General features: G+C 41.1%; 2 protein-coding genes across 10 annotated transcripts in view; one reads left to right on the top strand and one right to left on the bottom strand.

Annotated features, from left to right (window-relative positions):
- CORIN (corin, serine peptidase) overlaps positions 1–3,996 on the top strand; it is a 253,425-nt gene extending 249,429 nt beyond the window's left edge. For all 7 annotated transcript variants that reach the window (XM_078446147.2, XM_078446148.2, XM_078446144.2 and 4 more), the window contains one exon: positions 2,242–3,996. In XM_078446147.2, the coding sequence (XP_078302273.2) occupies positions 2,242–2,424 (183 nt within the window). In that variant the 3' untranslated portion in view covers positions 2,425–3,996. The remainder of the gene's footprint in view (positions 1–2,241) is intronic.
- A 26-nt stretch (positions 3,997–4,022) lies between these two features.
- ATP10D (ATPase phospholipid transporting 10D (putative)) overlaps positions 4,023–26,908 on the bottom strand; it is a 109,610-nt gene continuing 86,724 nt past the window's right edge. For all 3 annotated transcript variants that reach the window (XM_078446141.2, XM_060655090.3, XM_060655093.3), the window contains 7 exons: positions 25,862–25,938; positions 24,236–24,361; positions 21,351–21,551; positions 16,511–16,591; positions 15,195–15,299; positions 11,129–11,316; positions 4,023–6,836 (listed from right to left, as the gene is read on the bottom strand). In XM_078446141.2, coding sequence (XP_078302267.2) covers positions 6,506–6,836; positions 11,129–11,316; positions 15,195–15,299; positions 16,511–16,591; positions 21,351–21,551; positions 24,236–24,361; positions 25,862–25,938 — 1,109 coding nt within the window. In that variant the 3' untranslated portion in view covers positions 4,023–6,505. The remainder of the gene's footprint in view (positions 6,837–11,128; positions 11,317–15,194; positions 15,300–16,510; positions 16,592–21,350; positions 21,552–24,235; positions 24,362–25,861; positions 25,939–26,908) is intronic.

Below are 26,908 nucleotides of genomic sequence, written 5' to 3'. Positions count from 1 at the left end.
AAGCACAGGCACAGGCATGTTCATATCATGTCGCCTGGTAGGAACTAGGTCCTAGGAGTTCAACACTGTGGGTGTCTTAAATGCAAACCAGATACTCTATAATACATCCCCAGGGAGCATACAGAACAAAACAAATAATCAAAAGCTACTTTTTCCCCAGGTCTGGAGCAAGATTATTTACCACAACCTCTCGTTATCTTCCTCAATTACATCCATAGCATACATTGGAAGCTGTTAGACCCTTCTGTTAAGGTCTAGAAATAAATCATGGGGATCAGTACTGAAGCCAAACATAAACTTTGGCCTAACGCCCAATATTATGAAAAGGAAGAGGACCAAAAAAGAGCAAATTATGCCTTTTTGCTGTATAATCCCTTGTATTTGAATTGCTTCTTTCTCCTCTCTTGCTTTCCACCTGACACTTGTTTATTTGCCTCACGACGCTTCACTCAAAATCCACATCTTGGGAAGGCAAGATGGCTTTCAAGTAGAGTTATGCTTGGTACCCAAGCAGACTTGTGACCTCTCTGGGACAGAAAAAATGGTGCCTTCTTCGTCTGCACAGACCCTAGCACAGAATCTTGCAGAGTAGATGCTGAATAGTTATTTGGCTAAATTCCTGATCTGAAAGTACAGAGATGCTGACCTGTACCCGTCTCATTTTTTTTAGAAATGCTAGTTACATTTGATTTTATTGGCAGCATCTTTCAGTATACCGAATTCCCAAGTTACCGTGTACCCCTTTCCATTCTCTTCTCTGAAGAGGCTTCTTTTTTAGAGGCAACGTAGGCACGTCCAACTTTAATAACACTCTGGCATAATGAACAGCTTATCCTAAATAAGTCAGCATTTTACTCTTGCCTTTACCTAAGGGGAGATAAAACAATTGTGGAATTTGATAACATTTTTCTAGTAAATTTTGCCTTAAAAAACTCCATGAGGCTTCCGGGCAGAACAGTTTATTCAGCCTCTTGCGAGGTCTATCCTTACTATTCAGGCTTACGGCATTGCTAAGTTAGGAACGTAAGGATCGCCATTGCCACAAAAGCCCACAGCACAGTCAAAAACTCTATTTCTCTCTAATAGCAGTGGTAGTTGCTGACACTTGTGAGTAGTTATGGAGCTGGAGTCATGGTGTCAGGACGCCTGCGTCTAATGCTAACTCTGCCAATGAACACGTGACACACCTGTGCTTCAGGCTCATTGCCTCCAACATGCATATTATAATTATTGTCAACTCATAGGGGTTTCATGAGGATTAAATGAGCTAATCTGAGGGCAAGTGTTTAGAGGAGGCATCAATAAACATAATTACTGTTTTTCTCCAACATGACCAGAGCGGGAAGACCATCTAGCTAATTCTAAGTCTGAAATTCTTACAGGGCAAGGATTATTGGTAAACTCCCACTATGAATTTCCACACTTACTTCCTTATTTTACAAGGTATCCATCCCTCTCTTTTGAGGCAGTGTGGAATGCACTTAATCTCTGATCTTTTCAGATGTAACAAATAGTAACATTTATAAAGTCATAGTGTCTTAATTACATGTGGGCAAAAGAACGGCAACACCTGAAGTTAGATGTCAAGAACGAAAATCCCCAGCGTGTGAAAGAGAATACAAGCTATCCACAAAATACCTTGCCGGAAATAATTCTTATGTGGTGTTTTCCATTCAAGCATACTAATTGGAACGGTCCTAAAAACTATTAAGAAATCAAGCAAGTTGTCAGTGTCTTTTACTGAATGCACACATTAATGGAGCATGAATCTTGAAAATAGGGTTATTCTGGAGTATTTTTCTAGTAATGCTTTGTGGAGAAAATCAAATCTTTGAATGTCCCATTTGGGTACTTACGACATTTATAAAATGACTCAAAGTTAAAGAACGAGATCAAACTAGCAGAGTATTAGTTCTGATACACCCATTTAAAAAGAAATTATGACCTATTTGAATTTAGCACAGGAAATGACTGAGAAATCTTCTGATTTCTTGGGGGAAAAAAAAGAATGTAGTCCTTTCCCAAGGCACCTCCATTTTTTTCAAGATCAGAGTGTAAGTGCAAGTTCCACTTGCGTAGGTCGAAAGCACGCTCCCTCCACCAGTTGGCAATGAAAGCTTTGTTAGAACTTTCCAAGAAGTTGGTTAAGCTGGGTTTGGCTTTATTGCACCCTCAGGATAACACAGACGCCATGAGGGTTCCGAAATACCAGTGACTAATGTGCACTGCTATTCATTACAGGGTGACAGCGGCGGGCCACTTGTTTGTGAGCGGCCTGGAGGACAGTGGACATTGTTTGGTTTAACCTCATGGGGCTCCGTGTGCTTTTCCAAAGTCCTGGGGCCTGGGGTTTATAGCAATGTGTCATACTTCGTCGAGTGGATTGAAAGACAAATATATATCCATACCTTCCTCCTAAACTAATCCCAAAGATGATCAGAGATTTTTGCCAGCTACATTCAAAGAAAATGGCCTTTTTGACTGTGGAGTGCTTCCCGCAGAGAGCTGAACAGAAGCACTTTCCATGGACCGGGATGCTCGGCAGTGCACTGCAAATTTTCATGTTTGTTTTGGTCTAATTTTATTCAGTTTTTTTTTCAACTTTAGTTTTCTCTTATTTCAAGTTTAATGAAGTCTTTAAAAAAAAAACCCAAAACAAAGAAAAGCAGATTTTGTTCTCTTGCCAGGCCTAACCTTGACCTTAGCACAAAATTTATCAGCCCTGGAATATGACAGGTGCTAGGGGAACAGGTTATGGAAAATTCTCTTTCAGTCACAAAGAGGACCTTGAGATCCAGGATGACTAATCTTTGCCGGTTTTTGTTTCTTGAGCACAGTGGCAAATTGCAATATTAATGCTGGAGACTTGCTTTTGATTTATTAAAAAGCCAGGATAATTTACAAGCTTAAATGATTTACTGTTACTCTTCTCAAGTTTGCATAATTCTGAGAACCTATGACGGACAGATATAAAAGACAAGTAGCATCCACTGCGGTAGCTGAAATGGAAGGACATTTTGAACACAAAGTTCTTCAGACATCAACATTAGCACTCCCATAGAGGACTGCACGCTCTGAACTCAAATCAAGGATGTTGCTTTATAGAAAAGTCTCCACAAAAGCTTCTCCAGAACTGGGGTTTGTTCATTGTGTATCGGCTGACTGAGATTTTAACAACTAGAAGCATATTCGTGGAAAACATTTTGTTTTGCCTGTGTGACAATGAATGGAGATTAAAGCTTGCCAAAGGAGAACTCGCTTTAGACTGGAGAGATTCAATTTTGGAAGAGGAAAATTAAATTGCACCCGACCTCCAATTCTGTATTTTCCAATTGTCCTGTGTTCACCCATAACAATAGAGTCGCAGAACCGCATCTCAAAGCACGGTGAAAGTTTGCCTGGAGTACCACATTTTGTCCTTGAAACATGTTTCATATCTGGTGTTGTTGCCATTTCCTCCTGTTGATGATTAAAACAAAATTTTTTTACTGCTTTTAAGCACTAGGCCACTTTATGCACGTCAATCTCTCCCCACTAAAAAGCTCCAAAATATAGATTTTCACGTGTAAGTAATTTAGTTAGGCATTCATTTTGCAACATCCAAATGCCTTTTGAGCAAGTAGGGTTCCCTACTAACCTTCACCAGCAAGCAACCCAGACTGCCTCAGCAGACACTACGTGCTATTTTATACATGTATTTTTCTACTCTTTTCTATGTGCCCACATATTTCAGTTTCAAAAAGTTGTCTTGACACGTTCCATGTTATTCCTCTCCTATTCTCTAGTTTGTGTGAACCTACTCAGAATGTGAAATCCAGCAACGGAATTGCAGTCACAATTGTATGAAAGTTTAAGAACATTATTTCAGTTTTGTTATAGTTGTAGGTACATACTTAATGTAATAACTTTTAGCTTCGCTCAACTTCTGTTCAGTCAAGTGTACCTGTTGTACTTATTTCAAATAACCTGCAATACAAATAAAGTGGTACAATCCTTTTTTTTTTTTTTTTTTTTTTTTAATGGACATGGAACATGGATGGAAAGTCCCAGGACACTGTGTCTCCCACCATAATTGTTGGCCCCAGCCGCCTACCAACCCGAATTTACCTGTCTTGGACTCCCTCTCACAGGAACGTGCTCTTTTATTTTAGGTAACGGATGGCTTTTGGAAGTGAAAGGTTGCTAATAGTCCCAGGTTACTTAAGTGTCCAAAGAAAACTTTAATCCTGGTAAGAGTGCAAGGATCTTTCATATCTACAGAGTACATTTTGGGAGCCTGGAATAATTCTTTCATAAATCTTTTGGGATAAAATTATACCTCAAAATATACATTATTAACCATTTTTTTCTGGCTATAAAGAACAATGATCCCTCAAATTTGGGAAAACATATTGAACACCAAAATGCAATAACTTTGTGTAAAGGTTACTCACTTGTAAATGAGGCCCGTTAAGGGCTTGATATGGATCCCAAATCTTTTTTGCCTGAGGGCTAGCTGTGTGACAGAATCCTGAATTTTTCAGAATCTAAAAGATACAATACAGTTTAGCACCCAGTAATACATTTTTATAGTAAAACATCTGAATAATTATATTAAATAGTTTTACATCTGTCTGGTACATTTAATTTGTGCCTAACTTATGAAAAAACCCTCAAGTTCCAGACCTCTTGGGATTTTAGAATTGTGGATAAGAGATTGCGGACACATAACGTGAACACTCGAGTTTCTTCTACTCTTATGTACGGATACTTGATATCTGGAAACTTAACTTTTTTTCTTAGTCTTCTTGGCTTATTCTTTTTCTCTTTAGATTCTAACCCTTTATTCATATTCAGAGAATGAATGCCAGCTGCTATGACACTATTGATTTTTCCATATAGGAAAAGGTCACTACAATACTCTGGTAAAAGGTGTGCTTTAAGAGCTTCCTTCTAAGCTCAGGTAACAATTACTATTAGGTTCAGTGGTATCTACAGGAATGATGACAGTTTTTTGTACAAATTATTTATTAAACAATTTAAAAAAAATCATTAAGAAAGCAGAAAGCAACCTCTAATATCATGTGGGATTTTGAAAGTTCTAGAAATCAGTCTGTATAAAAGACTATTTGTAGTAGCATCAGACAGTTATAAAAAAAAAATGTCAGACCAGGAAAGTAGGTATCAGGAAAAGATCAAGCCCTGAGAATAACAGATTAATAGTCATAAGACCTTGATACAGACAGAGAACATTAGCATGGAGATTTCAGGAAGGAGATTCTGGGTGACTAGTGGCTGACAATGTTCAGATGAATAGATACTGAATTTTAAAAAGAACTCAACAAGAATAGATGATCTTATAATACTTGGGCTTACTTGGTAAACTAGACTTTGTTCCAACTAAAGCCAGCATACATGATTTGCAACAGCAAGTAACTTGCTATGGACATTCCTGTCCTAAAATGTATTAAAAAAATGAAGTTTTCTAAGAACCTCATGAAATCCTTCTGAGAACCACCTGTATCAGTCCCAATTCATAATAAATCACTTTTAAAAGTTGTAACACCAGAGAAGTTGTAGGATTCTGTAAGGACCATGAACCCTCAAATGGTCTCTTAAAGACTGTTTTGAAATTGATTGTCTCATTTTGATCAGGCTTTTGATTGTAAGTTTTAGAATACAAGAAATTGCCAAATAGGCTAGAGACTCAGCTGATTCTGTCTGCCCCTACCTATGGTCTGTGTCCCAGCTGACAACAGCTGCATAGAGGCAGACCTCATAAAAGGTCATCTTTTGACTGAAAGCTGAGAGAGAAACACATTCCTACGGAACCCTGGCATCCCTCTGCCCTTTCCCAATGAAGACTCCCCCTCAAGAGAACACTGACATGAGCAGAAAGATATGCCTAACATCTGCAGACGACCAAAGGCATCTTCCTGCATGAAATAAGCTACTAATAATCACTAACTCCATTTCAAATAGTATAGCTATTACCCTATTTTAGGTACTCTGTCATTAGAAGGTTCTTTGAATTTTTTTTCTGGAAGTGAACCATTTATATGTAACATTTTTTCTCTTTGGAGTTCTAACTGATCTGAAAACTACTTTTTCTTCATTTAAAACAATTCAGATTGGAGTCTGCTCATTGAAAACACTTCCCTGGAATCGGAGATCTCCCAGTTAAATAAATACATCTCAAAGGAATCCTTTAAGAATGTCTGCACTTGTAAGACAATAAAAGAGCTTTTACAAAGTCCAAAAAGTTTCATAAAAGCATTTGATTCTGAATTAAGTATTTCACTTCCCTAAACACTGTTCAGGTCACCCTCCAAGTCCTTTTACAAATGTATCTACAAACATACGATAAAGGTCATCACATTGGCTTTTCCAAGCACAGTAGAATGAATGTTGATGTCCCTTAGGGAAAAATCCATTTCATTCTTGATAGAGGTGCCTCTTCAAGGTCCCTCTTCCAAATCTGAGGGAATACTTGAAACTCCAAGGAGGCTACAATGCTTTTTCTTTTTTAACCCTTTGGGGGCCCAGCCATCCCTGGGGCCTTGGTTTCACAGTAGTCTGAGTCCAAAGCAGTTTCATGTACAGAGAAGTCTCCCTGGTCAACAGGACGAGAAGGTGCTGACATCATTGCAAAGATGTCAGCAGGGTCAGACTTAGCTCTTTTCTCTGACTTGGAGTCTGAGTGGTCAGCATTCTTGGGTGTCACTTGGCCCATCTTTCCAGCCTCTGCCCACTTCTTGAGAGCTTTAGTCCTCTCCTCTGGAGTCAGTCTGTCAAAGTGCTTCGCCCTTAGAACTGGAGATGGAAATAGGGATCCCTGAAGAATTCGGTATACAAACCTGGGTTACAAAAAGCACCACAGAGTTACATTCACCTCAAATGTAGCACAGGGACACAAAAAATACTCACCAATTAGAAAAAGTAAAAGGGTCTGGTGGCCATTTGTCTTCCTGAGGTAAAAGGAAAAGATAAGCAAACTATAAAATGGAGGCAGTAACAACATTAAATAAGTTGATATTTGTAAAGCACTTGGAAAACAGTGAGTGCCCTAAAAGTGCTTGTCAAATTAATAAAAAAAATAAAATCTTAGCAGGAGAGGTGCCGACACTGCTAGATCATAGGCTGTTAGATAAGTTAATACATGGAAAGCAGACAGAGTGTTGGCACATAGTAAGCATTCAAAAAATGCTAGCTCTTAGTTTCCTGTGAGTACTATGACACATTGCTACAAACCTGTCCCTTTCAGTCCAAGCTGGCAGTGTTTATGCTGGTACAGGATTCTCATAAACCTTGTGGGTCTCCAATATATATGTCATGCAGAGTTATGCCATTAATTGAGGGTCCTCCACAGATCTTTCCTATATAACCCCATCTCCTTTCCTGGTGGCTGTCAAGATGGCTGAAGGGATCCAGAGGTCACAGACCTGATCTCTTCAGCACCAGCAAAAGGTTGTCCAGCCACACTGTTCCCCTTTTCTCTAGAGCATATTCCCCAAAGCCAATCTCTTAATTGTAACAACTTTTAAAATCTGGATAGGCTGAGAATTTTCTAAATCTAACTTCTCTGGGTTTAACAGGCCTTCCCTCAGTCTATTTTCTCTCACATTTTACTCTAAGCAGCATGCAGAAACCAGGCCAAATCTTCAACACTAAATATCCAAGTTCATAGTTCATCAATTCTGTTTTCCACATAACAGAACACACTTTGGGTACGTTTTCTGCCACTACATTGCAAAGATCCCCTTCCCTCAAATTTCCAATACCCTGTTCCTCATTTCTTTCTAACTCCTCACCAGTGCCTTTAACACCCACATTTCTAGGAACATTCTGTTTAAGACCGTCTATGTATTTTCTAAGATGATATGGTTTTTTCAACCCATGCTTCTCACTTGCTTCTGAATCCCCACCAGCAGGAACTTTAATGTCCCTGATTATCTACAGTCTGTTTAAAGAAGTCTAGCATTTTTCTATCAGGTACCTCTAAATTCTTCCAGTCTCTGCCCATTCTCCAGTTTCCAAGCCACCTTCACATGTTTAGGTATTTGTGATAGCAACACCCATCTTCCCCATATCAAAGTCTGTTAGTTTCCTAGGGTCGTTGTAACAAATTACCATAAACTTGATGGCTTAGAATGACCAAACTTTATTCCCACGGTTCTGAAGGCCAAGAGTTTTTGTTTTTTTTTAAGTTTATTTATTTTGAAAGAGAGAGCACAACTGGGGAGGGCAGAGAGACAGGGAGAGAGAATCCCAAGTAGGCTTCGTGCTGTCAGCACTGAGCCTGACTCAGGACTCAAACTCATGAACCATGAGATCCTGACCTGAGCCAAAATCAAAAGTTGGATGCTTAACCTACTGAGCCACCCATGTACCCGCTGGAGGCCAAAAATGCTGGCATTGGTTCACTGAACCAAAATCTAGGTGGAGCAAAGGCCATGCAACTTATAAAGGTTCTAGAGGGGAATCCAGTCCTTGTCTCTTCCAGCTTCTGATAAGTGCTGGCATTCCTTAGCCTGTAACCAAGGAATCTCTGCCACTCTGGTTGGAGTGCTTTCTCTGCAACTGCTTGTGTCAAATTGTCCTCTGCCTCTCTCTCATAAGGATACTTACGATTGCATTTAGGGCCCACCCAGATAATACGGGATAATCTCGCCATCTCAGTATCCTTAATCACATCTGCATAAGCAAAAAACTCAACATTCACAGGTTCCAGGGATTAGGGCATGGGTATATTTTAGGGGGTCACTTTTTTCAGCCTAGCACAACAATGTCAGATAGAATTGTACTCTTAGGGGCGCCTGGGTGGCTTGGTTGGTTAAGCATCCGACTTTGGCTCAGGTCATGATCTCACGGTCCGTGGGTTCGAGCCCCACGTCGGGCTCTGTGCTGACAGCTCGGAGCCTGGAGCCTGTTTCGGATTCTGTGTCTCCCTCTCTCTCTGCTCCTCCCCTGTTCATGCTCTGTCTCTCTCTGTCTTAAAAATAAATAAACGTTAAAAAAAAAAAATTAAAAAAAAAAAAAAGAATTGTACACTTAGTGGTACAATTGGGAGGATTTTTCTTTTCGGGCTATAACTTTTTAGGAATTGTGTCTTCATAAATTCTACAGCTCATCTTGTTAGTTTTTATTCTATTTATTTATTTTTTCATTTTAGTTTTGTTTTGTTTCTTCTTTTATTTATTTTTTATATGAAATTTATTGTCAAATTGGTTTCCATACAACACCCAGTGCTCATCCCAACAGGTGCCTTCCTCAATGGCCATCACCCACTTTCCCCTCCCCTGCACCCCCCATCGACCCTCAGTTTATTCTCAGCATTTAAGAGTCTCTTATGGTTTGCCTCCTTCCCTCTTTGTAACTTTTTCCCCCCTTCCCCTCCCCATAGTTCTCTGTTAAGTCTCTCAGGATCCACATATGAGTGAAAACATATGGTATCTTTCTCTGCCTGACTTATTTCACTTAGCATAACACTCTCCAGTTCCATCCACGTTGCTCCAAAGGCCAGATTTCATTCTTTCTCATTGCCAAGTAGTATTCCACTGTATATATAAACCACATCTTCTTTATGGGCAGTTGATGGACATTTAGGCTCTTTCCATAATTTGGCTATTGTTGAAAGTGCTGCTATAAACATTGGGGTACAAGTGCCCCTCTGCATCAGCACTCCTGTATCCCTTGGGTAAATTCCTAGCAGTGCTATTGCTGGGTTATAGGGTAGATCTATTTATAATTTTTTGAGGAACCTCCACACTGTTTTCCAGAGTGGCTGTACCAGTTTGTGTTCCCACCAACAGTGCACCTCGCACCGGTCAGAGTGGCTAAAATGAACAAATCAGGAGACTATAGATGCTGGAGAGGATGTGAAGAAACGGGAACCCTCTTGCACTGTTGGTGGGAATCACCTTGTTAGTTTTTGATCTGAAAGCTGGTAATCACAGTGAGTAGCATAGAAGCATCTCAGTTGAGCAGTAATACTGTCAAGTACACAATCGTAAACACCATAGAAGGACTCAAGAGGGCTTTCCTTACACATTTCTAGAAGGAACACCCATCAGTAACAGAGTTTGTGCTCATGCTGTCTTACATTGGTGTTACAAACTGGGGGGTGGCAAACTTTCTTCCGGCGGGCCAGATAGTAATATTTCAGGCTTTGCAAGCCAGACGGTCTCTGTTGGAACTACTAGACTCTGCTACCGTAGTGCGAAATCAGCCATAGATAACTCATAAATAAGTATGTCTATGTTCCAACGAAACTTTATTTACTTTTAAAAACAGGCAGCGGGTCAGATTTGGCCTGGGAGTCAGTTTGTCAGCTCTCTTATCTGAAATCACCATTTGACTCTCACACCATGTTTACAAAGGTAGAACAACTATTTGGCAAAGTGTTTCCAGCTAAACAGATAAATTTTATAAAAATATAAAGAGAAAGAGCTATAGATTAAAAATCCATGTATACTTCTTAGCCAGTTCCATCCCGTACAATATTAGAAATTCCATTTAAACTAAAATGGGAAAGGTAACTGAACTCAGATTAAGTTTTCAGCAGTTATAGGCTGTAGAAAGACCAATGCTGTCCCTCAGTATGCATTCTCCCCTTTTTCCTTTTAGAAACACTCAGATTTTAGCCACTCAGAGTCCAGATACTTAAGTTCTAGTTAAGGGGATATGAGCAACTTCTGGGTCACTTCTGCATCAAAAAAAAAAAAAAAAAAAAGGAAGAAGAAGAAAGCTGCTCGAACTCCATTTTCTCTCTTTCTCCCTCCTGCAGGCAGGGAGGTGGATGGGCTGAGGGTGAGTCACCTTCAATCATGCAGATAAGGGCAACACCCGTGGGGATTGGCAGAACAAAAGGACAGAGGAAAGGATCCTCATATAACCTTGTGGGTGAAGCTGCCCCATCTTTGGGGACTGCCAACCAGTCAGAATTTTCCACGAGAGAGACCTATCCCTTCCAGTTCACTTAAACCATATTTGTTCTCTGGTAAAGGAGCTAACACACCAATGTTTTAACTAGTACACAGGCTGACCTCTCCACTAGTAAACAGGACGGTCTGCCATCCATTCTCAGCAGCTGCCTGAAGAATTCTCAGCCTGTGATCTCACTTCCTCTCTTGATGATAAGACACCATACCTGGGCAGAAGGGCGACGCAGGCTGCGAGGACACAGACCAAGTAGAACACTGGATCCAGCATGTGCTCCTGCATAATCCAGTGGGGGTTGGATGGCGGGTTGCAAGTCACACACATGGCTCCAAACACCAAGGCAAAGAGAAAATAAGACAAGACACTACCAACGATGACCAGCATGTGGATCCAGGTCTGCAAGACATGAAAAGCGGGGGAAATGAACACTCTCTCACTGACAGGGATTTGCGCCCCGATGCACTCTGCTCTGTTGAAGAGACAACATGTCTGAGCAATGAATAAGCGTCACAAACCTTAGGGAACAAAACACAAAATACCAAAGAGATGAGAGCATCTTTCGTGAACAGTTCATATCACTGTTGAAATTCTGTAAAGCTAAGTCAAATGCCAACAGGTTGATTCTGATGACTATTTTATATTGTCCACGCACCATAAGGTGTCGCATTCTCGCTTTCTCTCTAATACAGTCACTAATTGGTCTGTTTCTTCATTAAGTTATACTTCAGTCCTCAAACTTTACCCATTCACAGGGCTGGCAGACATTACTGTTCCTCACCAATATTCGAATTTCTTCCCATCGTAAGCACTTGGAAGGATTGCATTTCCTCATCCCCTTGAAATTAAGTATGGCCATATATCCTGCTTTGACCAATGAAATGTGAATGGAAGAGAGATGCAAAATGTCCAGGTTAGAGGCATGGAAGAGCTGGTGTGCAATTTCCCATGCTGTCTCCTTTCCTTCCATGTTGACCAAGAAGATCCCCCTTTTGGGAGGGACAATTCCAGATGGTAAAGCTACAAGACACAGCCAGGGCACTCAGCCCCCCACTCAGAGAACAAGTACTCTAGAGCTATCTGGAACCTCAGCTGACTTTATATGAACAAGAAACAAATCTTTTTCTTCACACTGTAGCCTAGCCACCTTTGTATCTGTGGATAGCTTGGAATTTTTCTTAATACATATATATTTTAAGTTTATTTATTTATTTTGAGAGAGAGTGAGAGTGGGGTAGAGGCAGAGAGAGAGGGAGACAGAGAATCCCAAGCAGGCTCCGCCTCGTCAGCACAGAGCCGACGCAGGGCTCAAACTCATGAACTGAGCCGAAGTCGGAGGCTTAACCCACTGAACCATCCAGGTGCCCCTCTTAGTATTTCCCTTAAACTGGCTTACTATTTAAGTAACTTCATTTCAAAAACAAGGAGATGACTTCCTTAAATGCAGTGTCGCCATTACCTAGTATCGTAAGTGCCAGGTCTACGGTCTGACCTTCGTTATAAAGGGAAATTGGCACAGTGGGGTATTCAGTGTTATTTAGTGCAGTGGACACTACCACCTAAGATCGTAGTGTATACCATGGTGGAAAAGGTTATGCTTTTGGGGGGAAGCACTGCCTTCAGTAATATTTTCTAAGGCTATAATTTTCTCCTTTTCTCTCTTAATTCTGCAAAGTATTTCCCCAAGGTAGACATCTTCACACGCATCACAAAGACTGCTCATTTTGTGTAAAATGTACAAACTGCTCAGAAAGTGTTGGCTACATCCTGATGGTCATCATGCCTCTAAGGCAATGATTTGTTATCTTTTGTCTTTCTTTCTCAGATGTCTTTCCTTCCCACTGAACGCTACTGCCTGATTTTTTTCCCCTAAGGATGTGCATTTGGCAAGTGAGACAGCAACTTGATGGTTGGCACATTTACAGAAGTTGATATAGTTAGAGTCAAGAGACACTGGGTGAAAACAGGGAGGTGGGGGGTGACAATGAGATGAGGGTGCTTCACACCCTCCCAATGGCTGACTCTTACTGACAAGGGACTCTCCGAGGCTGTGAGCTCTAGCCTCCCCTGGCATCAGAAAAAAGTTTAATGATGCGTCCTATAAAGGACACTATTTGCTATATAAATAGCAAACACTGTTTTTCTTGGCGCCTGGCTTTCACTTTCTTCCTTCTCAGTGCGGGTACCCGACATTGTGCACAGTCTTGGCACGATATCCCTCCTCTAGCCAAAGTCTAGGACTGAAGCTAAGGAAACAGAATTCTGTCACCAGGGACTAAACTTGGAGCACAGTGAGGCAAGAGCAGAAAGAAAATGACTATAGCCAATTCAGCGCAGAGCAATCTTGTCCGTTAGTTTGTTTCCTGGATGTCTGGAGCCACTCTCGTTTCTCAGGATGGTTTGGTTTGATCATCGTTCTTCAGTATATTTTTAATAACTTTTCTATTTGCTCAGGTTGCTGTTCATAACCAATGAACCCAAACGGACACACTTGATCCATTAGATCCTTTGAAACGCTAATAAATGCTAGAACCTATGACAATTCCTTGGGTAATAACTAAGAGTGCCTACAAAACTGTTTAAAAATGAAATCAAATAGATACTAAAACAATGCCAAATATTTTAGTTCTAGAATTCCCTTTAGTCTCCCTACCTGGTATTTTCAGATATTAACCTTTTACTACACTCTGGGCTTGTACAGTTTGATTATAGAAGGTTGTAAGCAAAGGAAGTGATGCCAGAAATATTCAGCTCTACTTTAGAATTTATTATAAATAATTTTACAATATAACTGCACATATTTCAACTATAACCTCATTCAGCTATTCCTGTGTAAAATGCATTCACTACCAGGGTGGTAAAAACACTCTAAATACTGGTTAGTCATTTAATTATTTGTTTATCCATTCAAATATTTTTAAGCACCTACGATGTGCCAGTCTTGTCCTAGATTCTGGTATATAGTGGTCAACAAAATAAATATGAACTTTGTCCTCACAGAGATTATAGTTTAAGGCAGAAGGTAAACACGAATCAGACAATCACGTAACTGCTGAATAATAAGAAATTATTATTAGGGTGATGGATAAAAGCAAACGGATGGCATGAGACAATGGATGGTTAGGGAAGGGGCCCTGGGGAAAGCAGCATTTTTGCTGAGACCCAAAATAATATTTGAGCTGGGAAAAGTGTGGGGAACCAAGGGAATAAGAATACTCCCCTCAGGAGGTATGGTGAATGCTAAGGACCTGATAAGGTAAGGAGCTCACTGTATCGGAGCCACTGAAAAGGGACAGTGTGTTTCCAGTGGAAATGTGATTGGAGAGAAAAGGAGAGGTATCACTGCATGAAGTCTTGTAGGCCATCTTAGGGCTTTTCAATTTTATTCCAAGTACAGTAGGAAATCACTGAAGGGTTTTACCCAAAGGACAGCAACAAGACATGGTTTGTGTTTCAAAAGGATGATTCTGGTTGTTTTGCAGAGGACGGCTAGAGGAGTCAAGAGTAGAGGTTGGTGGGAAGACTAAGGAGGCTGTACAATAGTCCAGGAAGAGATGATAGTGGCTTAGACTATAGCAAAGATGATGCCAACGGAAATGAGGAACTGGCATCAATAATCACAGAGGCAGTTTATTCTTCAGAGTTGGGTAGAATGTTCACCTGCAAAGGAAGGTTTATAACCAAGTTCTCATGATCTGAATCCTACACATTAGCTTTGCTGCAGAGAGCTACAGTGCAATCATTTTGATGAAGAGACCTAACTTTATCATTAAGTCAGCAAATAAGATAAAAAAGACCTAGATTTAAATGAACAGTACAAATTCTGGAGGGAAGATAATATGTTCCTGTATCATGAGAAATTTTGTTGTGATAAAATCATCACTTACTAAAGTCAGTATACCAGGATTATGGCACAACCCCTCTTTTTAGTTGAGTTGCAAGACATCAGCACAATCTAATAATGTTGGCCATCTTGAAGAGTATTGGCCATCAATTATTTCTCCAGCCGGATTCACACCTCCATGAACCATCCATCATGGCTACCACCAAGGGGATCAGGTAGGTATCTTCCACTTTCCCTGGCTATACATCGAGCTCAACATAATGGCACTCAACAGTCAACAAGAGTAGCCATGAATCACCCCTCTTATTGGGAATCATTACTCTTGTTAAAATGTGTCTTCTAGGCATGAAGGGTTTAAGCAGGGTCACTGCTAACAGAAGACACTTCCCCAAGCACAGTTTCAGCCCAATTCAGAGTCAGGAAAACCACTCACCAAACTGTTGCTTTCAATCACCAGGTGGAGGATAATGATGAACAGAGCAGCTGTGTTCAGGGGGTTTCCAAATGCAAAGATGTCAATGTCTGAGCCCTGGTAGGTCTACAAAAAGGACAACAGGCGGTGATGCAGGAGAGTTGTCACACTCAGTGGTGTGAATACCATTCCTTTATTGTACAGCTCAACTGTGGATGGGTCCCTTCTTCAACAACGGGTCATTTAGGATAAACTCAAACATTTCCAGAAGAGAGAGACTGACTCTTAGTTAGGCCGTCTAATCTCTGAACTTTTCAGTTGGAATGCCTCTTTATCCTGAGTCATAATTCATCCTCCCAGAACCTTGTACTTACTCTCCCAGCTCTTTGAAGTATAGAAAAATAGGAAATATGTCCCATTGAACAGAGCTGCAAGCCTCTGAGGCAGCTATTAAGGCTATCTTGAGTATATATCTCTGCTAAGTAAATATCCCCTCCTCTCCTACGTATATGTCCTCAAGTCCTTAAAGTATTCTTTGAATGACACTATTTTCTGACATTTCACAATTTCTGGCATTTCATAATTGTTCTCCTCTGCTTTACAGTTCAGATTGCCTTATCTGTATTCCCTTGAAATGCCGTAAACCTGGAATATTCTAGCTGGGCAAATTCAAGTCATTTTATTTAAATAAATAACTAAAGAATAGAAGTTGTTAACTTAGAGACTATGACCTTTCTCATTCTTAACACTGTGTTTTTTGTTAACACCAATCTATGATCAAACTAGTGTTTTCTTCTGGGTAGGGCTGTGTATGGGTGGGCAGTTACATCATGTTTTGTGCTTGGTGCTGGCACAAATTTTAAAGTTCATTTTTACACATTCTTTCCTTAGTCACATTTCTTCTATTCCTCACCTGTGAAACAGGTTTTTTAGTTTTGAAGAGACTATGAATAAGAACTTAAATTTAATACTATGAATATCATCCTGGTAGAATCAGCCCAGCACTAATAATAAATCTCATATTCTGACTTTGCCTTTCTGATTTTGACTCATCTCATTATATGCCTGGACTCTCAATTTTATTCAGGTCATTTGCAAAACTGATCAAGCAGTACAGGGCTAAAAAGGAGACACAAGAGGAGTCAACTAGGTACTTACCTCCAAACTTAATCCATTATCTAACATTTTGGGGGGGACATTATAATTTAGTCAGCTAATAATCAACTTGATTATATGAGCAATCTACCCTAATATATCCATCCTGTGTGTTTATACTGGCAACAAAGAAGCCTCGTTGATTCATTAATAGCATATTCTTTGAGTGAACGGGGACTCACATAATAAGGCACAAAGAAGCAGACCAGGCTTTGATAAAAGGCATCCAACAAGGTGATCCAGAAGGTAAGGGGTAAGTATGCCTGAAAATGAAACAGATATTGCGGAGGGATCAAGATTAAAATGGGTCAAAGCAAAGTCAAGGAACAACACAAGCCAATACTTACTTTTGCTTCTCTAAGAAGACTATATTCCTTCATGGGAATTTGTAAACAGTGGTGGGATTTGTAAACAGTGGTGAACAAATAAGGTGTGACAGCTGAATAAATTCCTAGGTGAAAAAAATCCATAAAGGAACTCTGTTCCGCTCATGTTGCTTATTATCTTTTGATCGACCTTGGGCAAGCCCCACACTGGGCTCCGTGCTTAGCATCGAGTCTGCTTAAGATTCTCTCTCTCCCTCTCCCGCTTGGGTGTGTGCACGCACTCTTTTTCTCCAACAAGAAACATCTCTCATCACCACTGGAAATAACTGTATTTGTGTACCTAATGGGTCTCTCAACGAAATGCAAATTACATACAGTGGGGCTTTGATTTTTTTTTATTCAAGTGATTAAAACAGTACCTGGTACCTATCAAGTACTCAGTAAATATTTGCTGGATTAATAAACTATTCCTATATAGTTTTGCATGTGTTAAACTGCTTCTTACCAAAAGCTTATAACAAAAAAGTTCAAGCAGAGACACTAATCTCTACTTAAAAACACATTTTCAAGCAAGAGCCACCTCTGACTGAATGTTGATGTGTGTGCAGAACGATTCTGAGGCTGCATTCAGACCCAGGAGGAACAATAGAGTGCTATGGTCTATCAGTGATGTCTGCCATGGACAAAAATGGCAACACATGTATTATATCCCTGCCCTAGTCTCTTTTCTTAACATGTTCTCATTCTCATTTCCTTCCAAATACGAAAAGGCTGAAATTTCCTTGAAAATAACCAATGTCTTCTAAATAACAAAGTTTTAGAAATACACAAATTCTCCATATACACTCTTTTATTCTTCAATAGACTACACTTAGAGTTTTAAAATCTATCCTTTTTTAAAAGGATCTCTTTGTCCTCCGGAAAATCAAAACAATGGGGATTTATTGTTTCTGATCTTATTACTATTATTGTTCCTTTTATTACACTGTCCTGTTCCTTTTCCTTGTGTGTCTTTTACTATTTCCTCCTTAAAAATGATAGGATATTCTACCGGCCTTTCATCATCCAAATGTCCATAAAATCTAAGGAGAAGCACAATCAAATGATAGAAGAGAATGCAGCAGAACCAAAGGGGCAACCAAAATGTCACTAGACAAGAGAGAACAATTTGGGGATAAGCTAAAATGTAACTTCATGCTTCTGGATGAATGGAAGTTGCTCAAAAATCCTAGCGCAAATAAGGTAAAAGCACAATTACTCCACAGCAGTCACGTGAGTAAGGGGACTTGGGAAGTAGAGAAGGGTAAAAGATGAATGAGAGGCTAAAGAGATGAACTCATCGGATCTCTTGGAAACCAAAAGGGAAAATGTGGACATGAAGTCCAAGCCAGAAAAGATGACTGTGTGGGTGATGAGAGATGGTTAACAGATGACTGTTTCTTGGAAGGGAAGCCTCTGCTACAGCCCTCCACATCATCTCCTTCAGGGGAAGATTCTGAAACCTTGGAGAGTATATTTCATGATGCTGAAGGCAGGAACTGGCTCAAGCATAAAACAGAATTCATTTGAAGACCAAGTTCAAAGAAAGGACAACTCCTCTGGAAGGTAAACTCAATGAAATCAATGACCTTCTATCAATAGCCACATGCTGGGAATCCTCCTGCTATTACCATGTATTATAAAACTGGCCAACTCAATAGAACAATGTGTGCAAAGGATTGATAACAGGGTTCAACAATAGGAAACAATGACCTCAACTCTTCCAAGGGCAAGAACCAACCAAAGTCTGTACAAATGGGCTTTTAAAATGTCAGCTACAAAAATTTTGAACGTTCCCCCCTCACCTCTCTTTCCCCAATGGACTTGGAATTTAATTTAGGTAGGGGGTACAGGACAAGCTTCATTAATATCAACCATACATTCCTGCATCCTGGCCTTGAACTTTAAGTCAGACTGGATTCCTTTAGGAAAATCCTATTTAGCTCCTTGATCCAAATGGATTGGATGGTATTAAATGGTATTATGAGGATTTCTTCTCCCCTGAAAGATGAACGTGTGACTTCTCTGTGTTGCCTACTGCAGGTAGCCTGTGGACATTAACTTACTCCCCAGCCTGGAAAGGAAGTTCAAGTCAGGATAAAGTTAGACTGAGGAAAATAAACATATTTTACATTTGAGATTTCCTCAAATTTCTGGTTAATTCTGGAGAGTAAAAATAACAATACTGAGAGCTTCATGTGGATGGAACTTTTTATCTTCCTCAATCCTCATACCATCTCTATAAAGAAACAGAAATGCAAGCAAGTTAAATAATTTACCACGGTCACACAGCACAGAACCAGAATTTCAACACTCAGAATTTAAACATAAACTCAGCATTATTTCTAACTGATCTGGGTCAGTGTCTTTAGAACAGTGGGTGAAGCACAACACAGAGATTTCTTATGGTGGGTCTGATTTTTGTCTGTCCAGTACTTCTATAGGACACCTTTCTTTCCAATCCTGTCCATGTGATTCAGCTCTGTCCTCACAAATGATAACTGTCCCAGCCTTGGTCAAGGAGAAAACGAAAAGGCATGAGACTCAAGCTAGGCCAGTGAGTCCTAACCTGGACATTTAGAGTTGCTTTAAGAGTAACAGTGTTCTGTCATCATTACCTGTGGATTTTGCAGCTATGCAAAAGTTTATTAAGCCAATAAACTTCCCTTTTTTATTAAGCCAGTTCGAGTTGGTTTCTGTCATTTGCAACTGAAAGAGTTTTGAGTAACAGAGTCTTCCTTTCAAGACAGACTATCTGACTACACGGACCCCTCAGCTTTGCCCACTTACAGGTGTCTACAGGCTCCTGGCCCGCCTCAGTCCCTGTGATCCTGACAATGCACCTGTGAAAGCACTTTGGATTCTTGGTATTAAATAGCATGTGGAGGCAGGGGGTGACCCAAGGACTGAAGACAGCATCAGTGTTCTTTCTGCCACATAGCATAATGGTGGACAGGACGGGCTAGAGATCCAGAGTTCACCTGTACCACCCATGAACACTGTGACATGGCAGATTACTGAAGGGACCTTCTTGTGCCTGACCTTCCTCACCTACAGTGTGGATAAAGACAGCACTTACTTATAGGGTCATTTTGAGGTTAGATTTATATATATTAAGGACTTAGTGCCTGGCATACAGGAGGCATTACAAAAATGTTCATAAGTGCTACATTAATTACTACTAATTTTGTAGAAGAGAAATTAGAAAGAAAAGAGTTTTGGAGGGCCTGGGGGGCTTGGTCGGTTGAGCACCCGACTCTTGATCTAAGCTCAGGTCATGATCCCAGGGTAGTGGGATCGAGCCCCACCACTGAGCTCCATGCTGACAGTGTGGAGCCTGCTTGGGATTCTCTCCCTCTCTCTCTGCCCCTCCCCAGTTTGTGTTCTCTCAAAATAAATAAATACACTTTAAAAAAAAAAAAAGATTCTCTCTCTCCCTCCGCCCCTCTTCCCTGCTCATGCACTCTCTCTCTCTAAAATAAAAAATAAAAAAGAAAAAAGAAAGAAAAGAGTTCTGAGACAGCTAGCCCAGTTAATCAGCAACCACAATATTCTGGGTGGGAGGCAATGAGGGCAGTGAGAGAAGATTGGAAAGTGGGGACATACATGAATGATCCATCAGTAGACTGACAGCACGAAGATCAATTAAGTAGAGGCGGGGCATGGTTTTAAGTAGAGGGAGCCATTCAGAACAAGCCACTATTTTGCATGACAGTAGAACATGAAGAATTTGATTTTGGCTTTGGAACCAGACTAAGAAGGAGTCACATCCTGGCTCTGCCATTTGTTCAGCTGCAAGATTTTTGAGGTTCTCCATCAACATGTTTTGTGGAGATAAATGAGATGGAATGTTCAGTAGTTTGCACAAGAGACGGCACAGTGAGGTTTAGCAAATACTAGACATTATTTAAAAAAAAATTTTTTTTAACATTTATTTATTTTTGAGAGACAGAGAGAGATAGAGCACAAGCAGGGGAGGAGCAGAGAGAGAGGGAGACACAGAATCCAAAGCAGGCTGCAGGCTGGCAGCACAGAGCCCGATGTGGGGCTCGAACTCATGGACCACAAGATCATGACCTGAGCCGACGTCGGCCACTCAACCAACCGAGCCACCCAGTCGCCCCACAAATACTAGACATTATTAGCTATGAGGTCTAAACACCAGATTTCTTCATATAAGTACCTAAGACTTTTCATAGTTTTACCTCTGTTCATCTCAGAAGCAAGTAACTTAATATCTTCCTGTTATCTCTGTTAGCAGAGATCTTCTGAAACAACCATATAATCCAAATAGGTTTTTTTTTAATGTTTATTTAAACATTAAATAACGTTTAAGAGAGAGAGAGAGAGAGAAAGCACACGGGCATGTGCACAATCGGGGGAGGGCAGAGAGAGAGGGAGAGAGAATCCTAAGCAGGCTCCATGCTGTCAGCACAGAACTTTATGTGGGCCTGGATCCCACAAACCGTGAGATCACGACATGAGCCGAAATCAACAGTTGGATGCCCAACCGGCTGAGCCACCCAGGTGCCCCCTAATTCAAATTGTTTTAAGTAGTCCTGAATGTACCACAATATTTGAGCTGCGCTGACTGGAAAATGCCCTGGCTTTGACAACAGATGTGCACTGGTCCAAGCATTTTTGCTTTAGCACCTACCTCTGATTTCTGACCACTCTTGTAAAGTTCGGGCAGTTGCATGAGGGTCTCTGCAGACACATCTTTCTCCAAAACACCATAAATGACAGGAGGAGCGGAAGTGAAAAGGAGGTTGAACAAGATCAAAACCCAGTAGTCAGTCATGGATGTTCCTGAAAATCCACAAAAGAACTGGTACCAGAAAAGGAGGTTCACATAGGCCTACGGACACAAAGAGCGACATTTGCATCTTAGAAACAGCAAGGTGTGCCGTCACCACACCAGCCACATGCTGCCATTTTCAGCTGTGTAATCTCCGCCTCTCCCTCGGTGTAGTTCCCTCACTTACAGAATGGAAGACCACAACTTACCTTGGCGTCCCTTTTAGGTAAATGTTTTATTTAAGTGAAACACATACACATGCACACGTACTTACATACACACGTAAACACACACATGCCACTTACTGTGTGGTCCTAGCACTGTTCTAAGAGCTTTACAAATAATTTGCTCAACCTTCCTAACAACTTGGGAATTATTAGTGTCTTATTTTACAGACAAGGAAACTGAGGCAGAGAGAGGCTGAGGAATTTGCACAGAGTTACCTGGCTGGTAAGCAGCAGAGCCAGTTTTCAAACTGAAGAATCTCTTCTACATGAAGAGACCCTAACCCAGTGCCTGGTATGAAGCATGCACACAACAAATATTCATTCTCTTGCTTTCATGGTTTAAAATTATGTGTTTAGTGGTGCCAGCAGGGTAGCCAACCATCCCACTTAGTTTTGGACTGAGGAGTTTCCCAGGACAGGGACTCTCACTGCTAAAACTGAGATAGCCCCCAGCAAATCAGGACAGGTCGTCACCCTAGAGGCTAGACACATACATCCTACGATGTTTCCTCCAATATTTTTCTCAGACGAACTAAGTCCACTATGGCAAAAGTTCCGTGCCCTCAAGCAAGGCAGGCCACAGGAAAGGGCACTGGACCGAGATTTAGGGGTCCTCTTCAAGGCCTGAGGACATTTCATATTGCTCTTTTCACTTTAAGCCATTTTCCCAACGCCTCTGAATTTTTGGTTTCCTCATCTGAAAAATGAGAATTACACCACCTCAGAGCTTGATATCAAGATCAACTCAGAAAGTACCCATGACCTGTAGAGTGCCTTAAACATATTGAGATGTTATTGTTGGCATTCTAGACACACTAGAATACTTTAGGGTAGGGGCCACAATCCTTAGAATAATCCTTAAGTCTAGGGTCTATGGACACACACCACACCCTGCTCCTGAAAATGTATTAATTTGGTACATGTGTTTTGGGGAGTGAATTCATAGTCTTCATCAGTATCTCAAAAGTTTCCTCAGATCCAAGAACCACAGTCTCAGAAACATACGTTACTTGAATGGCTTCTGGTACTGGGCCTTTTTCTCCGTAGTTTACAAAGCATTCAGTGTTTTGCTAGATACAAAAGAGGTAGAGATAAATTGTGAGGTTATCAGTGGGAATGGCCATCAAGGGTTCCACAGCAGAAAGACGCCTTTCCGTCTCTGTTCCGTCTTTGTTCCCTGGTGACAGTCTCTACTAATAAACACTGCCCCACTCTCTGAAAATATATGTCACCTCTCTTTCTAACAGTAGTGTTTCTTAACCCTTGGGTTTAATCTGGGCTTTATGGGGAAAGAGGAGCTGCACCACAAGAGGAGAAGGTAGGAAAATGCAAAACTATTTACCATTTTTTTTTTTTTTACATTTATTTATTTTTGAGACACAGAGTGAGAGCACAAGCAGGGGAGGGGCAGAGAGCGAAGGAGACACAGAACCCGAAGCAGGCTCCAAGCTCCGAGCAAAAAAAAATGCAAAAGTATTTTAAAAAAAACTTGGGAAGGCAGTTCCTCCCTAGAAGTCAGTGAGCATTAAGTCCCAGAATTTTAAAAAAGCTAATTGTGCTACAGGACAAAAGAAAAAAAAAATGTTCTGCTGACCAACAGACAGACACACACACACAGATACATGGATCTAAATTACACATCTGGAGTATCTGAAAAATGACCTACTGAAGTTATTTTTTTCCTAACGGTGGTATTTCAATAGAGTGATGTAAATTTATGTTTACTATTAATGCACTGCCTATGGACTTTTTGAAGACTAGGAATAAGTTTAGTCTAAAAATCATGACAAATTTACATAATCACTCTGCCTGGAAGGAACTTAAGTGAAGCGAAGCAATCTGAGGTCACCACGATCTTATAAAGGAGGAGACTGAAATTTAAATGGTATGTCAAAGATCAGAAGCTCGGATTCTCATCAAATTCTGCCCCTTTAGGAGCTATATAATCAAAATTAAGTTCCTTGGCCATCAAATAACTCTCAACCACAAATACATTTTACAGGTTTGCCAGAGAATTCTTCATTTCTGAGTGTTAGCCAGCTACAGGCTAAGGCATGATAACTGGGTTGTCCCTGGCATCTGTGTGTTCCACATACAACATGGGACATCGGTTTGAGGACCCCAGGTATTTTTTGGTATCTTCTGTAAAATGGAAGCAAACATTTTCATTCTCTACTGACAGACGGCATTAAACATTTCATAATTCTGCTTGTCACTACCTTTTCATGGAAGGTCAAAAATTAGGTCTTAAATGAACCAGACAGGACTTAATTGAATTTAGAAGCATAGGGAATAGAAAACGCCAGCAGACGGACAAGGCTAGCGATTTGCTGTCAGCAGCTGAAACGGAGCACATTCGCAGATTATTTCTGGTAAGGCAGCAGGAGTGCTCCTGGCGGCTCCCCAAACATCAGCAAGCAGAGCCGCTTAACGTGGGGGCATTTCCTCCTCATCCCTTATGCTAGCAGAATAAGAAAGTGTAAAGGGGGAAGGGACAGATTGTCTGGAGCTACGTACCACGTTCTTGTAGAAAAAATACAGAATCATGTTGGAAAGCCGTGTATAGCACCAGTGCCCGTGGACAAGGAGGAGCTTGCTGAGATGCTTGAACTGAGAAATGGCAAAATCACTGGCCATCACAGCCTGCAGAGACAAGGGGGAGAGAATGCCACCCTGAGCAATCAAATGTGTTAAGACAGACACAGCATGGCAGCCTGACCATCATCAGGCTCCAACTGGTCCGATCTGTTGTTTAAACGTTACACGCAGACCAGACGAAGCCAAACCAAACTGAAACAAACAAAACTCATGAACACAGAGACTTGATGGTCTGCCTGGAGTTACTATTCAGCTTTCCAGTCTGGTCACATGAAACAAGACTTCTCTTTGGTTACCACTCGACCCAATTTCAGCAAATGTACTTTTCTGGAAAGCAGCTCCCGTAGCAAGAATGCCATGCATCACAATATGCATCTGCTTCTCCCTCACTGGGAAGAATATTAAAAGTAATGTAGTCTTGACACTATGTAACAATGTATAATGTGCCAGGCAAAGAGATCACTGAATTTCTCAACTGTTGGAGAGAATGTCATAATTTACAATTCTCTGGAAACCCTAAGCCTCTATCCTATCTTTCTCTAACAGCATTTGCTCCATACATGAAAAGCAGTCTTTGGACAAGATTTTATCTGAATTTTGTGCCTAAAACACTATCTAATATTCACACGTGTACACACACACACACACACACACACACACACACACATACAAAGAGCACCCCCCTCCCTCATTCTCAAATATTATCTCCCTCCCTTCCTCTTTAGGTCTGTAGGTCTTTTATTCAAATCCTTAGTAGCTCTCACCAGTGTCAAAAGTCACACAGCTAGAATAAACTGAGGGCTGCTGGAGGGGAGGTGAGTGGGGGGATAAGCTAATGGGGTGATGGGCATTAAGGAGGGCAATTTTTGGGATACACACTGGATCCCACTGGATATGCCACTGGATATATAAGAGACGAATCACTGGGTTCTACTCTTGAGGCCAAGACTACAGTGCATGCTGATTAACTTGAATTTAAATTAAAAAAATAAAATAAAACCATAAGAAAATATCTTTAAAATTAAAAAAAAGTCGCACAGCTATTGCAGGGCTAAATATATATATTTTTATGTTCTAGATGAACTATATTTAAAAAAAATTTTTTTAACATTTATTTATTATTGAAAGACAGAGCATGAGCATGGGAGGGGCAGAGAGAGGGGGAGACACAGAATCTGAAGCAGGCTCCAGGCTCCAAGATGTCAGCACAGAGCTCGATGACGGGCTCAAACTCACAGACCATGAGATCATGACCTGAGCCAAAGTCGGACGTTTAATCCACTGAGCCACCCAGGGGCCCCGATGAGCTATATGTTTTAAACTGAACAAGGGAACCACATGGTTAAAATTACCCAGGAAAATACCCTAACACCCACACAGTAGATAACGAATGAATGCAGAGACCAACTCCCTGTCTCCCTGCCTCCCACTCCTGATCGAGCCACAGCCAGCCTCACTCTACAACAGAGATTTTACTGTGAAAGTACGTTGCCCTGGAGTGGGCAGGTGAAGTCTGTGGCACATGGGTGGACGGTATCCACTCACCTGCATGCCTTCTTGACCGGAGATCCCCATCCCAATGTCTGCCACCTGTATCATGCTGACATCGTTGGCACCATCACCTTCAGGGGACAGAAGAAAAGCTGAGAAACGTATGAAGGGTAAAGAAAAGATACAGACTTTTTGCAAAGCAACAGCGACCACCCAAGCAAACAAATCCTTCAACGTTGATCCTATGTCTGCAAATGACCGGGAAGCCAGTTAAAGAGAAATGAAGCGCGGCATCCCACTGCCATGAGGAAGGATTCCAAATTCGACACTTAAAATCCTTAAAAATCCTTCACGCTAAGGCAACCTTTCTGGACTTATCTCCCCTTTTTCCATGCCACTCACTTTACTTTCAATTTTCCAGATATCCCTGCTCCTTCCAGCCACCGCTCATGCAGTTTCCGTATCCTGTAACACTGCCCTCACCACCCCCACCTCACGTGGCTGGATTTCAATTGCTCTTGCCCTCAGCTTAGAGGTCAGTTCCTCTGGGAAATCCTTCTCATCCTCCCTTTAGGTCAGATGCCTCTTCCTTAGACTCCGGCACCACCCTGCGTTTCTCTATCATATGATATTACGACTGCTACATATTTCTTGGTCTCCCCAACACACTGGCAGCTTCTTTTTTTTTTTTTAATTTTTTTTAACGTTTATTTATTTTTGAGACAGGGAGAGACAGCATGAACGGGGGGAGGGTCAGAGAGAGAGGGACACACAGAATCTGAAACAGGCTCCAGGCTCTGAGCTGTCAGCACAGAGCCCGACGCGGGGCTTGAACTCACGGACCGCGAGATCATGACCTGAGCCGAAGTCAGACGCTCAACCGACTGAGCCACCCAGGTGCCCACACACTGGCAGCTTCTTAGGGGAAGTATTACATTCCTGTTGGTAATGACCATTTGTTGTCCCCAAATGCCCACTGATCATTCACTGTTTTCTGGTAACAGTATCCTGATTTTGCTTGGGAACTCTGAGTCCATGTGGTTTATTAGGGATGAACCGAAAACCCCAGATGTAGGACGGCAACTCACCCAGATCTAGACA

Source organism: Panthera onca, chromosome B1, assembly GCF_046562875.1.
Source record: "Panthera onca isolate mPanOnc1 chromosome B1, mPanOnc1 haplotype 2, whole genome shotgun sequence".
NCBI lineage: Eukaryota > Metazoa > Chordata > Mammalia > Carnivora > Felidae > Panthera > Panthera onca.
Note: the sequence above shows the minus strand (reverse complement) of the source record. Positions and strands in the feature narration are given on the sequence as shown.